This window comes from Aythya ferina (assembly GCF_964211825.1).
Source record: "Aythya ferina genome assembly, chromosome: 1".
NCBI classification, from domain to species: domain Eukaryota; kingdom Metazoa; phylum Chordata; class Aves; order Anseriformes; family Anatidae; genus Aythya; species Aythya ferina.
The window spans coordinates 92,656,220-92,671,160 of NC_140296.1; the positions used below are offsets into that span (position 1 = coordinate 92,656,220).

General features: G+C 39.1%; 1 protein-coding gene across 1 annotated transcript in view; it reads right to left on the reverse strand.

Annotated features, from left to right (window-relative positions):
• ABCG1 (ATP binding cassette subfamily G member 1) overlaps positions 1–14,941 on the reverse strand; it is a 51,045-nt gene that overhangs the window by 7,532 nt on the left and 28,572 nt on the right. The window contains exons 3-10 of the mRNA XM_084530810.1: positions 9,942–10,059; positions 8,898–9,030; positions 7,535–7,585; positions 3,338–3,483; positions 2,516–2,639; positions 1,398–1,512; positions 565–713; positions 281–382 (exon numbers count right to left, since the gene is read on the reverse strand). Coding sequence (XP_084386936.1) covers positions 281–382; positions 565–713; positions 1,398–1,512; positions 2,516–2,639; positions 3,338–3,483; positions 7,535–7,585; positions 8,898–9,030; positions 9,942–10,059 — 938 coding nt within the window. The remainder of the gene's footprint in view (positions 1–280; positions 383–564; positions 714–1,397; positions 1,513–2,515; positions 2,640–3,337; positions 3,484–7,534; positions 7,586–8,897; positions 9,031–9,941; positions 10,060–14,941) is intronic.

A 14,941-nucleotide genomic window follows, 5' to 3' on the forward strand; every position in this document is an offset into this window, starting at 1 on the left:
AATGATTGTATGAGGGACTTGCCAGTACAGAGAGGATTTAAGCTTTAGGGTTTTAGCCCAGATGCTTCTCAGTTCCACTGAGGAAAAAAGTGATTCACAATTAAGGTGGTACAATTAATAGCAAGGCTGAAAGATCAGTCTCTTTACTTTGAAGTTCTGTGTCAATCTTCATGCATGGTCTGTGGACAGGTGTATTATATGCCTTGAAGGTGTATTATACTGCCTCAGAATCAACTGAATAGATCTTTAGGCTACAAAAATATTACAAAAGCAGTCTTACTGAATCCCTCATGATGGTGAGAAAAGTTCTTTTGAAGAGGATACAGAACTGGGTTAGGCAGCTGGCGGAGAAGCTGTGGCAGCCTTCTGTGGATGAGGAATCCTGCGGAAACACAAGAAAGAATAAACTTCTTTCTTTGCAGTATTTTGCTTAGTTTTCTTTCACAAAAACCCATTCTCATCAGCTGAATGAGCCCAGAAACCTCCTCCACTGACAGGATTTTAAATTCTCTTCCTCCCTCTCCAACCTCAAGCCATACCCGTTACTCGTGATATACACAATACCTCTTCAGAGGGCCGGTGCCAGAGGAAGGGATTCAACTCATTCTCACCGCCACCATCTCTCTTGTAGTCTGTGTCACATATCCTCTCCCGTACTGCCCTTACCAGCCGGCTGTTCTGGTCTCCATATTCACCTGATGCAACTTCCATAACTACACAAATCAAAAGGCGAGTTACTGGTTTATCCTACTGATTAGTTATAGGCTTCATTATTAGGTTCCTTCGATTCTGTAGCATTGACAGAAACGTGAATTTTGTTGAAAACAGGCTCTAATCCACATGCAATTTTATATGTATATACATATAATTAAAACATATTTTTCCAAAACTCTTCAGTGAGTTCTCTTCATCCTGGTAGTTAAATGAACCGTTTTAGAGGAAAGACAGTGAATACAGCAGTATTGGTAGTCAAAAGTGACAAAGGTCCATTTTATGGTCTTTACTGTGTCTTTGGAATTAAGAAAGAACAATGAAAAAGAATCTCAATTTTATCAGCTGTTGTTCATAAAACAAACAAACAAACAAACAAAACTCAAAAAGCACAAATACTGGACTCACTCTGAAAAACCACTAAGATTCATCCCTATGAAACAAAACAATATGTTTTATTTCATGGACCTAGACTTCCGTAAGAGAAAAATATTCACTAAATTCTACCACTAGATGGCACTCAAATTGCTTAGAAAAAATCTGATTAATTCTATTTCAAATTTTGGTACATGTATGTACACAGACGTATATGTATGTACAAAAGTGTAAAGCACATCATGGTTCCCATTACCAAGGTACTTATCAAATGCAAAACAAATAGAACAAATTATTCAGATTTTCCTTACCAAAATCTGCTGGATTGTGGTAGGTTGGGCAATTCAACCCCAAATCTCTCAGGTATGGGACTAGATTTAATACTTTGCCACGGTAAATGCATTGACCTTGACTTAAAACATAGAGCTGAAACACAAGGCAAAGAAAAAAAAAGATAAAGAAACATGGAAAACATGAAATCGTATCATAATATCTGAACATGCTATCTGTATGACAGCAATCCATGAACCTAATGAAAGCCTGTTGGCCCTGTGCGAAAAACACCTTGGGAGCATTTGTCATCACTTGGTATTACTTTTGCACGTAATTACAACTAATGGAAAATGAAATGCTTGAGATTTGAATTCTGCAAACATTCCCTCTAGGACTGAAAGAGCATTAACTTAGAAACAGACTAATTCAAGCCTTAGACACATGCTGAAAATAGGCAAGAAACTCTATAAACAAGCCATCTAATTTCCATACATTATGGATATTTTTGGCTGGGAGACAAAGCTGGTGAATGTAGGAATGGAAGGAGAGGTGGAACAGCACAGCAATAGGAAATAGCTTGATTATTCTAACTTTTAGCTATGCTATTGACTTTAAATAAGCTCCCTTGCCAGACTCATAATCTGCAAGTTTGTTCACCTATGGTATAGTAGGTTTTCTCTTATCTCTCACAGCTCTAATCTAGGTCTCCTAACAAGATTAACGTAAATTTAAATCTAACCTTAACATTCATGGTCCACACTACATCAGGTGGGAGAAAACATCTCCAACTGACTTCAGTTATTATTTCACATGAATAATCTCTTCTGAATTTGCACCTGTGTAGCTAGGATGAGAACATGTACTAGCAACATTGCAGACATTTGTACTAAAGTCCTCTCGCTCTCAAATTATCTCTCATTTACTTTACCAACAGCCCTGTGCCCAGAAACAGCAGTAGGTGAAGGTATAAAAATTGCAAGTGTGATAATTATGATTTCACAAACACATCAGCCAGATTCTTTAAAAACATTGCATTTAAATAATGGAAACAGGCAGAAGAAAAGCCATAATCAAAAAGTATATATTTCTCCAATTAATTTAATTAATTTACCGTGCATAAAGTGAAAGAGTTTGAAAATAATTTTGAGAATAATACCTGATCAAACAACTCAAACAGTTTAGCACTGGGCTGGTGAATCGTGCAGATGATGGACCGGCCACCCTGAGCTAAAGCCTTCATCAGAGAGACAACCTGAAAACATGATGCACTATCCAAGCCGCTGAATGAAAAGAAAGAAGTTTGTTATCCATGGGTCCGTACATACCACTTAGAACTAGCATATGTATTCAATACTTCAGTTTCTCACTATTATCTTTTCATAAATTCTCTCTGTAGCAGTTTTATTTTATCATATGCCAACGTTATGCTTGTATTTCTCCACCAGTCTTTTAATTAAGTTGGAAGTATGCCCAAAAATGAAAAATAGGAGTATTCTCAAAGCTGCCTTAAGGGATTTCTACATTTTAGGACTACAGATTTAAATGTGCCCAACTTTAATGAACAGATACATATTCATAACTCTCCCAGCCTCCTCCTAAACTGATCACTGAATTTGATCCTAAATATGATATATTGATTACTAAAAGTCAGTCTTCAAAATGCTTATATTCAAGCTATCTTTGCTTGAAAGAGAAATTTCACGTGCCACAATTTGAAAACAATTAGTTCTCTCTTTCTCTTCTTGTTTCAGTACATGTCTCCCTTAAATACTATTTATAGTCCCATGGTCTGTTGATTACAGCAGTGAGACAGACACTAAGTACCCAAACCACAGGATTTCTTTGGGCCTTCCTCAGTACTTGCAGGCAATACAAAATGAGCCTTTTCCAAGGACTTAGAGGTAAATAACCTTTCTGCAGCACTATTCTACCACATAAAGCAGTATTGTTCAGTCTTTATTTTTTGGCCTTGAAATACCTGGTTGGTTCATCAAAAAACATGACAGGAGGATTGTTCACCAGCTCCAAAGCAATGGCAAGACGCTTTCTCTGGCCTCCAGAAAGACTTCCAGTCCTCGTATTGGCGCACGTTAGCAAACCGAGGGCTGTCAATATTTCCTTTACCTAGAGGAAACACAAAAATGTGTGTCATTTCATTTGTTAGCAGAAAAGAAGAGCCTCTTTAATGTATCACTGATTTTCATGATGAATGTAAACTAGCTCTTGACTATTTCTGTATACATACCTAAGCCTATTTCTATATAATGCAGGAAAGGTGGGTCTTAAACATTTATTAGATTCAGTGGGGCTTAACTGCCTAGCACTTAACATTTTGACCAGAATTCTACTTGTCTCTCCTACATGATCCATCTCAGTAGCAAGTCTTCCCTGTGAAAATGGAGTGGAAATCAGTTCTTTTATAGTATCTCTTGGATACAGCACAGATATCAAAAAAACCCTTTGCAGTATGTGAACTCATTATACAGCAAGACCAACAAGTTTCTCTCATTAGAACTTCTAGTCTGTATTTACAAGGGAATGGAAAACTATAACACAAATCAGTAGTTTCTATAGAGTCATGACCTCTTCTCATATCTGTTCTTCAAAGTCTACTCTTTAAAGTGTGGCCATTGATTATAAGCACTTTCATTCTCCTCAGAGCCAATTCAGCTGTCACGCATACTCTCAGATGTTTGGGATTTCCTCAAGGCACAGCCTCAGGAATGGCACAGTTTGTCCCAGGGTCTTTGGAACAAAAGAACAATCCCAGCTGCTATTGAGTTTTTCTGTTTCAGTGATTGTAGATCTGACCTTGTAGCCCTGTATGAGCAGAACAGCTCTATGGCATCAGTACAACACAAACATAAAAATGGCTGAATCCAAGCTACATTGCTGTATTTCTCATGCAATTAATAAAATAACCGCTTAAAGGGCAGAAAGGAAGCACAGATATGTAACACTTCATCAAAGCATAGGAGAAGGAGTATGTTATTTTTTGAAGTAATGTTTGGGTGGAGGCAGTTTTCCAGACAGGGCCATTAACATCGTAAAGACTGGTCAGACCAGCCACTTAGAATCATAGAATGAATCGCAGAATGGCTCGGGTTGGAAGGGACCTTAAAGATTGTCTAGTTCCAACCCCCCTGCCATGGGCAGGGACACCTCCTACCAGATCAGGTTGCCCAAAGCCCCATCCAGCCTGGCCTTGAACACCTCCAGGGATGGGGCATCCACAGCTTCTCTGGACAACCTGTTCCAGTGCCTCACCACCCTCTGAGTGAAGAATTTCCTCCTAATAGAATGATAGAATAAAATCATAGTCACTTGTCCTGATTTTTGGGAGCTACCTCTCTTAGTCACAAGAAGGGAAAAAGAACAAAACTCACCAACCCTCATTCTCAGAGAGAAGAACTCAACTACCTCCTTCTCTTCAACTCTAGACAGGGTGAACAGAACATGGGCAGCACAAGATAAACCAACTAGAAATATAAAGTATAGTTCACTGGACATTTTTCATTTGTCCCTGTTTTAAACAAGCATCTGTAATCCTGATAACACAAGTGCATAAATTCATAAAATTTATCTACAATAAACATTTACCTTACAATTTACAGCAATAAAATGAATGATTTATTCCAATACAGGCCAGTAACACTAAAACAAATGCCCTTCTAACAGTTGTTGTATAAATGCATACAACACAGTCTTTTCCTCAAAGAGCTGTTTGTAGTTACACTGACAGTATGACAACTGAATTAGCTTGCATAGCCTAACTTAGTAAGTGCAAATGAATTAAGACTTTCAAAGGACAAAAAAAGTAACAGCTGTTTCTAAACATAGACATTTTTTCCAATTAAAAAAGTGTCTTTAGCTTATTACAAAAAAAAGTGCTGATTCAAAGCAATCCAAACCTATCAAACATATGCTGATTCATGTACGCTTCCCTCTCTGCAGTTCTTCCCGATTTCCACATATTCTCTGAGATTGAAGAGATTTATAACGTTCCAATTAGGAAATAAGTAAGGACAAAAGGAAGTTATGGAAATGGCTGCCCTACCCTTGAAGTTGCCATAATTTTCATGTTGCAGGCAATGGATACACTTTTCTCCAGACAGGTTAGAAGTGGCTTCACCCTTTCCTTAATAAACTTCTGCTTAGAAATGCCAGCTATGGCCAGAGGCATCTTTTACTAGAATAAGGTACTCCTCTGAAATACTCAAGTCCAACAAGTCAAGGTCAGGCCTCAATCAGATATGCTCATCTCCTACTTCCTTCCGCAGACTTTTATCTTTTGCCAGGAGAAGCTGTGGATGCCCCATCCCTGGAGGTGTTCAAGGCCAGGTTGGACGGCACTTTGAACAACCTGGTCTAGTGTGAGGTGTCCCTGCCCCATGGTAGGGTGTTGATCTTTAAGGTCCCTTCCAACCCAAACAGTTCTATGACTCTCTGATTCTATTCTACAGAACTATTCTAGTTCTGTAAGGTGGCTTCTTCCAGTCACCTGCACCATTTCCAAATTTGCCCAAGGAGGGTCTCCTCAATGTATGACTTTGGGAGCACAAAATGCACCATAATGAAAAACTGATCCTTCTTTATCTTTGCAAAAAAAAAAAAGAGTACTCTGAAAAGCCATGGAAAACCCCAAACTTGATCTTTACAGGAAAAAAAACCTGTACAGAGTAACATACAAGTCCATAATGAAGGTAGAAGGAGCAGCCAGCTTTCTTGGAAGCTAAGTCTCAGTTTTAGCCATGGGCCTTGTTATTGCATAATCCCCACTAGCACTCAGCATAACTCAAATTACTGAGGCTTATGCCTTGAGGAGGCAGTCTACAAGAGAATAATTACCATCTCCTTGTTGGTGTTGTCTTACACTGGATTGAAACATAGTTTGAAGCCAGCAAAAACACTTCCAAACACCCTCTGAGCTACAGTTTCAATTTTAACGAATCTCTCAGCAATGCAAATCATCTCTACATTCATCAGTGCCATGATTTTTGATTTTAAGCTGCAGGCGTAAAATTGGTAGCTATATATTGTTTTGAAACACACTTTGTGGCACTGAACCGTTCCTCCCATATGCTTCAGCATTTCCTGCTAACTCCACCCAAGCACAGACAGACACCTGAGCGTGGAGTAGCCCTAGGTATACACAAGCCTAGATTTTTGAAGTGCAGAATAAATGTGGAGAAAGGTTACATTTCCTACCCTTGTAAGTATAACTGAGGTAACCAAATTCAGCTGAGAAAGCCAACTCATGCACAAGCTAACCTGTCAGAAGCCTTTTTGTCTATCTGAACACCTCCAAGGTATTTTCTTTAAAAAGACAGCACTGTGTAAGTTCAAACGATGGGGAGGAATCATGGCAGTCAGGTGGCTGAGAGGAGCACACTTAGTGCACATCCAGCTAAGTTATAAGCCTCCACAGCCAAAAACCACCACCTTGGCTTCTCTCCCACTCTGGAAAGTCATATGTTAGACACAGCTAGACAATACAGCAAATGGGCAAGAATAAATTGTGCAACTCATCCCCAGTGTTATTGAAAAGATGCATGCATGTTTTAGCCTGGTTTCTTACTTGTCCAAACCTTGGTCACTTAGAACAGATTCAAAATACATTAGCCTGTATCTTAACTGCAATTTCATTAGCCTGCCCAGTTGAACAATGTCTCACCGCTGACCAGCACAGCCAAAATGATCAAAGATTTCAAACATGAGCACAGAAATTTCTGCAGCAGTTGCAAGAACTACTGAATTTTTCACTAAACCTTGGAAAGGTGAACTTTGCAGCTGGCCTACAATCACTATTGCCAGACATGTCTGATTTATGTCACCACACACAAGAATGCCTGAGCCCTCTGACCTACATGTAAGAGAATCTAAGTGTTAAGGGACAATAAAAGACATCCTACAAAACCCGTGAATTCATGTCACTAGATCTTTTGCAATTATCTTCTCAGTGTCAGCTTCAGGCACACTGAAAGCAACTTTCATACAGTCAGTACTATGCATTCACTCATAATGATACCTGTCAACTTTGAGGTTATGATTTATTCTATCATTACAAGTCCAATGCAATTCAGTGCTAGATAAAAAATGTCAGCTTTACAGAGCTCACTTCACAGACCTCTTTGACAACCCCCAAAATCCTCAGTTTGACGGATAGTGTACATACCATTTCTCTTCTTCCTTCATCTTTCTCTTGAAGTTTCAGATGAGCAGATACCTGGAATGCAACATAATGGAATTTGATTTTAAACTGGCCTGAAGCATCGCAACCAGTTAGAGTGGAAGTCTCAGCCAAAACATCCCAATGTACCATTGAAATGATCTCTTCCAACCCTGAAGGGAAGGTTTAAGTTGAGCTATAATGTTCAAATCACAAGCATCATATATGCCTGTGCTTTAGGTAACAGTATAACCTTAAGTATCGCTCAAGCATCTGACAAAAATCATATTAGAAAGAAAGGCCATTCTGCAAGTTAAATAACTTGAAAGGAAGATGGGAGACCCACGTCTTTGCATAGCCACTAAGTTCCTAGGCAATGCTGGAATCACAGTTTATCTGTGCTTCCTCCATATCATGAGGATAACCGAAAAAAATGCCATTCTCTAGGAAGTCAACAAATGAGTACAGAAAAAAAAAAGTGATTATTTGTTAATAATTATCAAATTAATTTTAAGTTGTAATTAAAAGTAATTATTAAGTTAAATAAATATTTTTGTCAGAGCCTTGATTGATTAGACAGAAAGTACCATCTGGGCCTACTTCTAACAAAAGTGGTCCTATGGGATTCTGACTACAATGTTCAAATAAACAAAAGAGAAAACCTTCCTCGCGAAGTGCCTCTGCAGGAAATTAGCCACATAAGGCACAGACAAGACTACAGTGAAATTTGTGGATTGATGATGGCATGCAGTATGAGTAACCTTAGCCTTATTTCTCAAACTAAGCAACAGGCTCTTCTAGATTGATTGGTCAATCAATAAACCTCTTGATGCTATGATAAACAACAAAAAGAATTTATGTTGCCTGTACATCTTGGGATTATTCTATTCTTACTGTTTTTTGGAAGGAATTTTGTACTGTTTTTATTACAGACTAGTCATGTAAGAGTTTAGTAGCACAGAAATCATGCTTAACGTCAAAACAGCAACTTTTCAGTCAGAGCATGGAAGATGGAGAGAAAGGGAAGAGAACACTTAACCACCACCCAAGAAAAAGGATGCTTCCTACAAAGACTCATTCTGCATTGAATTGCAGGCTTCATTCTCTGGGAGGTCTACTTAGTACAGCCTTCTTCTAAATCATAATACCAGTCACAAATTGAAGGCAATGAAACAGAAGCTCAGACAACCCACAGAAGAATAAGCCTGAAATGGAATTCAAGGCAACATCAAAGTCTAAGCACTTCCACTGAGTAGGATCAAATAGACCTAACAGCTAGTGGCATTACTTAGAACATGTGTGCAATGAACAATTGGAGATTTTCCATTTTCTCCTGCTCAAATAAATTACAGCCAGAAACAAAGATCACCATCATAGCTTCTTGGACAGTCAGATGAGGAAGGAGCATGTCATCTTGCATGATGTAGCAGGAGACTTTGCGAAAAGAGCGCAGGTCACGAGGCTGTCCATTGATGAGAATCTCTCCCTTCATTCCTGTCTCTCTGAAATGAGCCAAGAAAACAACCAGGGGTGAATCTTGCCTTCATTTGAGCTGTCACAGTCCTCATTATGTGGAACTCCTAGGTGATAATTATTGCCTAGTATGGAATAAAACTGATACAGTGGATAGAAATGAATTTATTTCATAATTATTTTCTCTTTCTTAAGAGGCTTCATGTGATTTTGTTGACAATTTCAATCCAATACAAAATGTGTGCTATCTTGCATGAATGTCTGAAAAAATATGAAGCTACTGAAGTGAATTTATTTAGGTTTGTCTATCTTGTTCCTTATGCCCTAATGACAACACAGAAGCACCTCATAGTTAGCCATAAACCAGAAGATTCAGGCTGATAAACCACAGTCATTTCACATGTTGCAGTTTGGTCTAGAAGACATCTACATTATCACAGAATCACAGAATTGAAGGGGTAGGAAGGGACTTCAAAAGATCATCAGGTCCAAAATCCCAAAACACTGCTGAAGCCCGGGATTGAACCAGGGACCTTTAGATCTTCAGTCTAACGCTCTCCCAGCTGAGCTACTTCAGCCCTGCCTGAAGGTGTATTATGAAGGTGTTGATTAAAAAGGGGCTTTTTTTCAAATGTTTATAAGATGTGATTTTAAAATATCACAAACATTAGAGCCAGATTTGTTTTACAGCTAGAAAAGAGAAATCTTTCTGGTGTTCCAGACTTTTTAAATTGCTTCTTATTCTTGAACCTGCCTTGTTAACAGAAAAATCACAAGTTTCTGGAAAAACAGAAAAAATATAAGCAATAAGAATCTAATTAAAAATCTGTGAAATACTTATTTTCCACAAACACTGGCTAAGATTTCTTCTGCTGTTGTCTCCAAGGCATCCACCAGGCTAGCTGATCCTTATCTTACTTGGGATTTTCATGCTACTGACCTGTATCCTGCCAGAATGTTCATGAGTGTTGACTTCCCAGCTCCCGAAGGACCCATAATGGCAACAAGTTCTCCACTGCTGAACTTCCCTGAAATTCCTTTCAAAAGGGTCTTATAACCTGAAAGAAGAAGGAAGAAAAGTTCACTGAATCCTCTCATACTCATGTCTGGTGGACAGTATAAGTTTAATTCTGCTAAAAAATTACAGCAATTAGGCATTAGTGGGTATGTACTGAGAGGCTGATATTAGGATCAGCACACTGCAATAACTACTGAAAGCCAAATTCTGGGTGAGAGTGGCAGCCTCCTCCCACTACACAAGTAGTATGATGGGATCACAGGAATTCATTTATAAGCACACACACTCTTCATTCACAATAGGAAAATTTTCAGACAGGGATAAGCCTTGCTGCCATTTTCTAATTGCCTTCTCAGAGTATTTTAGGATGCTTGTGTCTCCGTTACAAAACAGAATACTCCACAGCTAATGTAACTCCACAGGCTTGGAGCAGAGCATCCTCCAACCACAGCAACTTCAACACCAAAACTCTGTCCTCTTACCAAAACGCTTTAGAAGATCAAGCCACAATAATCATGCTCTCAGGCAAAGCTGTTCTGGAAAAACTACAACACAAACTTCAAACATCTCACTTTATTCCTGAAAGTGACCTTTGTCAACCAACCTTCATTTAAAAGCCCCAAACTCCACATTTCTGTGGGCATACACAAACTGGACTCCCATGAGAACTGCAGATTCAGAGTTAGCTACATCCAGTTTTTCTTGCACGATGCACAATTTGAGGCATACTACACCCTAACACGTCAGCTCTCCTGTGCTGGAAGTCAAGATCCCTGGTGCACAATTTCTCACTGCTGCGGAGAGGCATTTTACTGAAACAGGGAATCTGTACAGATAAAAGCTTACTACATTTTTTGGCAAGCAAAACAAGCAAAAGGTTGCCATTTAGTTAGCTGACATCTAAAAAACTCAAGTGCAGTAATAAGGAGATTGTTGCTTGCCAAACATCTCTGGTTAATTGGATTTTCATTACGATCTGTAATAATGATTCACAAATTTGTCCTCTCCACTTATGATTTAGAGAAAGTCTTTTTCCTTTAGTGATTTCTGGAGGATTAATGGGGTAATGAGTGGGTGAGGAGGGTGGAGAGAGCCCTGACCTGCATTTAAACTTTTCAGAATTGTTTTCCCCTTTATTTATTTGCTTGCTTGCTTCACTTAAAAGACCAACACTTTTAATTAAACTAATCATAAAAAAATGATGAGTAAGATGTCAAAAAACAATCTTGCTGTATGTTGAAAATGTTTCTGTAATTAAGTCATGTCAAAAATGGAAGGGTGGAAGATGCATTCACGCACAGTGCTGGGCTTCAGCAATCCTTTTTGCCACACTGGTGCATACTCAGGAAGCATTTATATTCCACAGGTAAACAATCCCAGCGCTTTGATTATCATTAGCACAGGTTGTAGCTGGAACATTGAAAGGCTGTAAAAAATCACCTTGTCTGCAAGCTCCTGGACAATGAATGATGGATTGTCTTCTGATCTCTCTCTTCCTAACTCCATCACTTCTTGTTTTCCTTTCATCCCCACTTAGCATTCTCCTTAAATGTTCTTCTTTGTTCTCCGGTCACACACTTGCAATGCCAGAGAGCAAGCTTTTACATCAAGAACATGAACACTATGCTGCCATGGGACCCCCAAAATCCAAATCCAATACTTTCCTCTCAGCATTCCCCAGCCCAGGGGGAAAGCAGTGGACACAAAAATAAACCATGACCAGTAACAAAAAAAAAAAAAAAAAAAAAGACCAAATGTATCAAAACTATGGTTTTCTCAAGTGTCATCTATCTTAATTAAAACATTAATTCTTCAGTCTAAAATTTTGTCCTGGACCTGAATGAAACAATGCTCTCGAAGCTACTGAGATATCCCAGATATGAAAACAGTGGTGTATTCACATTGCCTGCTGATGGGGCAAGTCCTGAGAACAAAAGCACAAAAGACTCTGTCAAAAGGAACATCTGTTTAGAAGAAACAAGTCCATGGCACCCTAACGAGGTCTAACAACCTCATTCCTCATGCCAACGTCTTGGAAACTGGGATTTGAGGGAAAAGGACAAGGAAGAGCTCAGACCTTTCAAACATGACAATATTTACTAAATGGGATCTACAGAAATAAAATCCTTCACACTATCCCTTAAGTCCAGTGAGAATCAGCTACCTCCCAAGCCTATTAAATTTGTAAGGGGCCCAAGCATTAGACGTTACCAGCACTTGCTTGCATTATGCACACACCCACCACATACAAATGATATGCAGCTGGGAATCTCTTGCTCATGTTGGTCAAAAGCTGGCCAAGCTGGACTGTTACTAACTTCCACTGGGACAGGATTTCCTTCACGGGATCCCACGTGTCGTGTATAGGGTAAATTATTCACTGGTGTCTGTCTCTGTTTTCTGTCTGCCCCACAAAGCAGTTCAAAACTCACATTCACATAATCCTCTGTTACAACAGCTACTATTGTATGGCCTTGTTCTGACCCAGATTACCACAGGAAAGCATTCTTGTAGGACATCTGTAGTAGCTCATCATGAGGGCTAAGATCAGGGCAGCAAATACTGCACAAATTTATAGGGAACCATAAAGAATGTGTACAGCCATGAACAGTGAGGGAGATATAACCTAAAACACACACTCATCATCCAAAAACATGTATCAACATATGCACCTTTTCCTAAAATTAAAGACTTCCCTCTCGCAATACGACTGTGAGATTTAAAATTACATCCATGAAAGTCACTTTTCCAAACAATACTTCACAAATGACAATCAGTCTACCTTTAATTATGTTATTTTCCCCCCTCGTCACCTGCACTTGTTTCTGCCCATCTGTTGGGGGTTTCTATTTTAAATATCTTGCACACAATGCTTAAATCAGAATGGGACACATCTCTGAAACTCATTTGTGAAACAGTTAAGAAGAAGAAGAAGAAAAAAAAAAAACAATTTTAGATGAAAATCCCAATCACTGGCATTCTAAATTGCTCTCATCTCAAAGCTTTCTCTTCTTTTGACTGGACACGCATAAGAAGACTTTCTATTACAAAGGTTAATTTAGCAACCCCCCCAAACATTTCACATTGTAGCAGTAGTGTGGTGCCCGGTATAATCCTTTGTCAAGAATTAAAGGCCATAAGAAACTACAGCCTTCTCTTTCAGAATATTGAGGCTAATCTGCAACTGAATCAGTTGACCTAAAACTTCTATATTGGGCCACATGTCTTTCACGAGAAACAGATTATGCATTTGAAGGAGATTGTATTCTTAAAGCACGGGGACTGTTTTATATCCCTTTGCTATATATTAGCAATTTCTGACCACCTTCAGTCCCGGTTTACCTGGTCCAGCTCATTTTCCAATGTCCCCTCCCAGAGTTACCGTGACCTCACCCTTAAAATATATTTAGAATCCTATGCCCATGAGAATTTAAATACCAGTTTTCAAGAACTACTTCGATTGAATATTAATAAACCATCACTACCCAGAACAACTGCTTAGCAACTTTCTCAATCCAATCCACTAAAAAAAAAAGGATACGAAAAATTAGGGATCAAACCTGAAACAGAAAATGCAGGTAATGCGCAATATTTTGGTCTTAATTTCACCCAACATTAAATTCCAGAGTCCAACTGCTTCTCCTGAGAAAGGACCGTGGTTTATTTCTGTGCTGCGATTTCCCACGGAAAGCAAACCCCAAGCTCCATGACACTGGAGCCGATTCAGAGCCAGGAGCACATGACTGGCCTGAACAGATGCCTATTCAAGAGGTGGATTTCCCTCGCTGGGTGATTGCAGCACAAAGCCCACAGCAGCCCCTTGTTCGATGAACTGATCTAGGGTGACCTTTTTATTTGATAAAGACACCAGGGGAGCTCTTGCTGCTTAACTCACCAAAATTTCTGCTAATGGATTCAACAGTGGAGACGTTATGTTGATGGTTTAATCTGCTTCCTTGTGGATTCTACGAGGAATTCTGGAGAGATTTAGTTGTTATCATTTTCCAAAAATTATGATTAATCTTGAAGAGAAGCAAGCCTCCTCCTCCCCATGCTTAGGATAGGAGCACATGCTTAAGAATGTGTCTGAATCAGTAAAAAAAAAATAAAATGTAACTAGAACTCCTATCCTTACAGTGAATATCCTCAGGTAAATACTACCTCTAGGTTTTTGATTAAAATGCTTCATTCATTTGCATTTCATTACCAGTAATATACTCATCTGGTATTTGGAGAAATGTCACAGACTCCTCGAAGTTTCTAGGCATCTTGGCCTAATTCTGCAGCCATCAATAGGCACACAGAGCCCGCCTCAGCTCCCAGTGGGCCCAGCAGGATTTCCCTGCTTGCTGCAATTAGAGCAGGATTTGTCCTTCGCAATACGCCTGAACTGGTTCTCTTTCAAAACATGCTCTTCTGAAGGCAGGAAATAGCTGTTGATGCCTGAAATTACTCAAAGGTTTCACAGAAAATTTACTGTTGCAAATAAGGAAGGTGGGAAATTTCAACTCAAAGAGCTCAAATGCGGCAAAATTAGAAACCACTGAAAACCAAGCTACAAAATAAGCAGCACTGGGCACTTAAAAGTCAGCCAAAGTCACCACAGCCTGCTCAGTCCATACTTCCTACCTGCAGCAAAGTAAAAAGAAGTGCACTATTTTATTCGAATACCAGGACTGTATTTCTATGCCTTTTTGTGCTGCTTTTTTGGATGAGATGTGATTACTACTGCTCAGAAACATCCAGCTGGAAATACAGAAGACACTTCTGGCAAGTCCTGTATTACTATCCTGACTTATTTCAATACCTTCAACAATCAACAAACTTTAAAAACAGATATTTACATACACGAATCTGTTCATTTACGCCACCATCAATACAACGATTTGTTAAATTGTGAGCAGAAACCTCCGAAGTTTCTT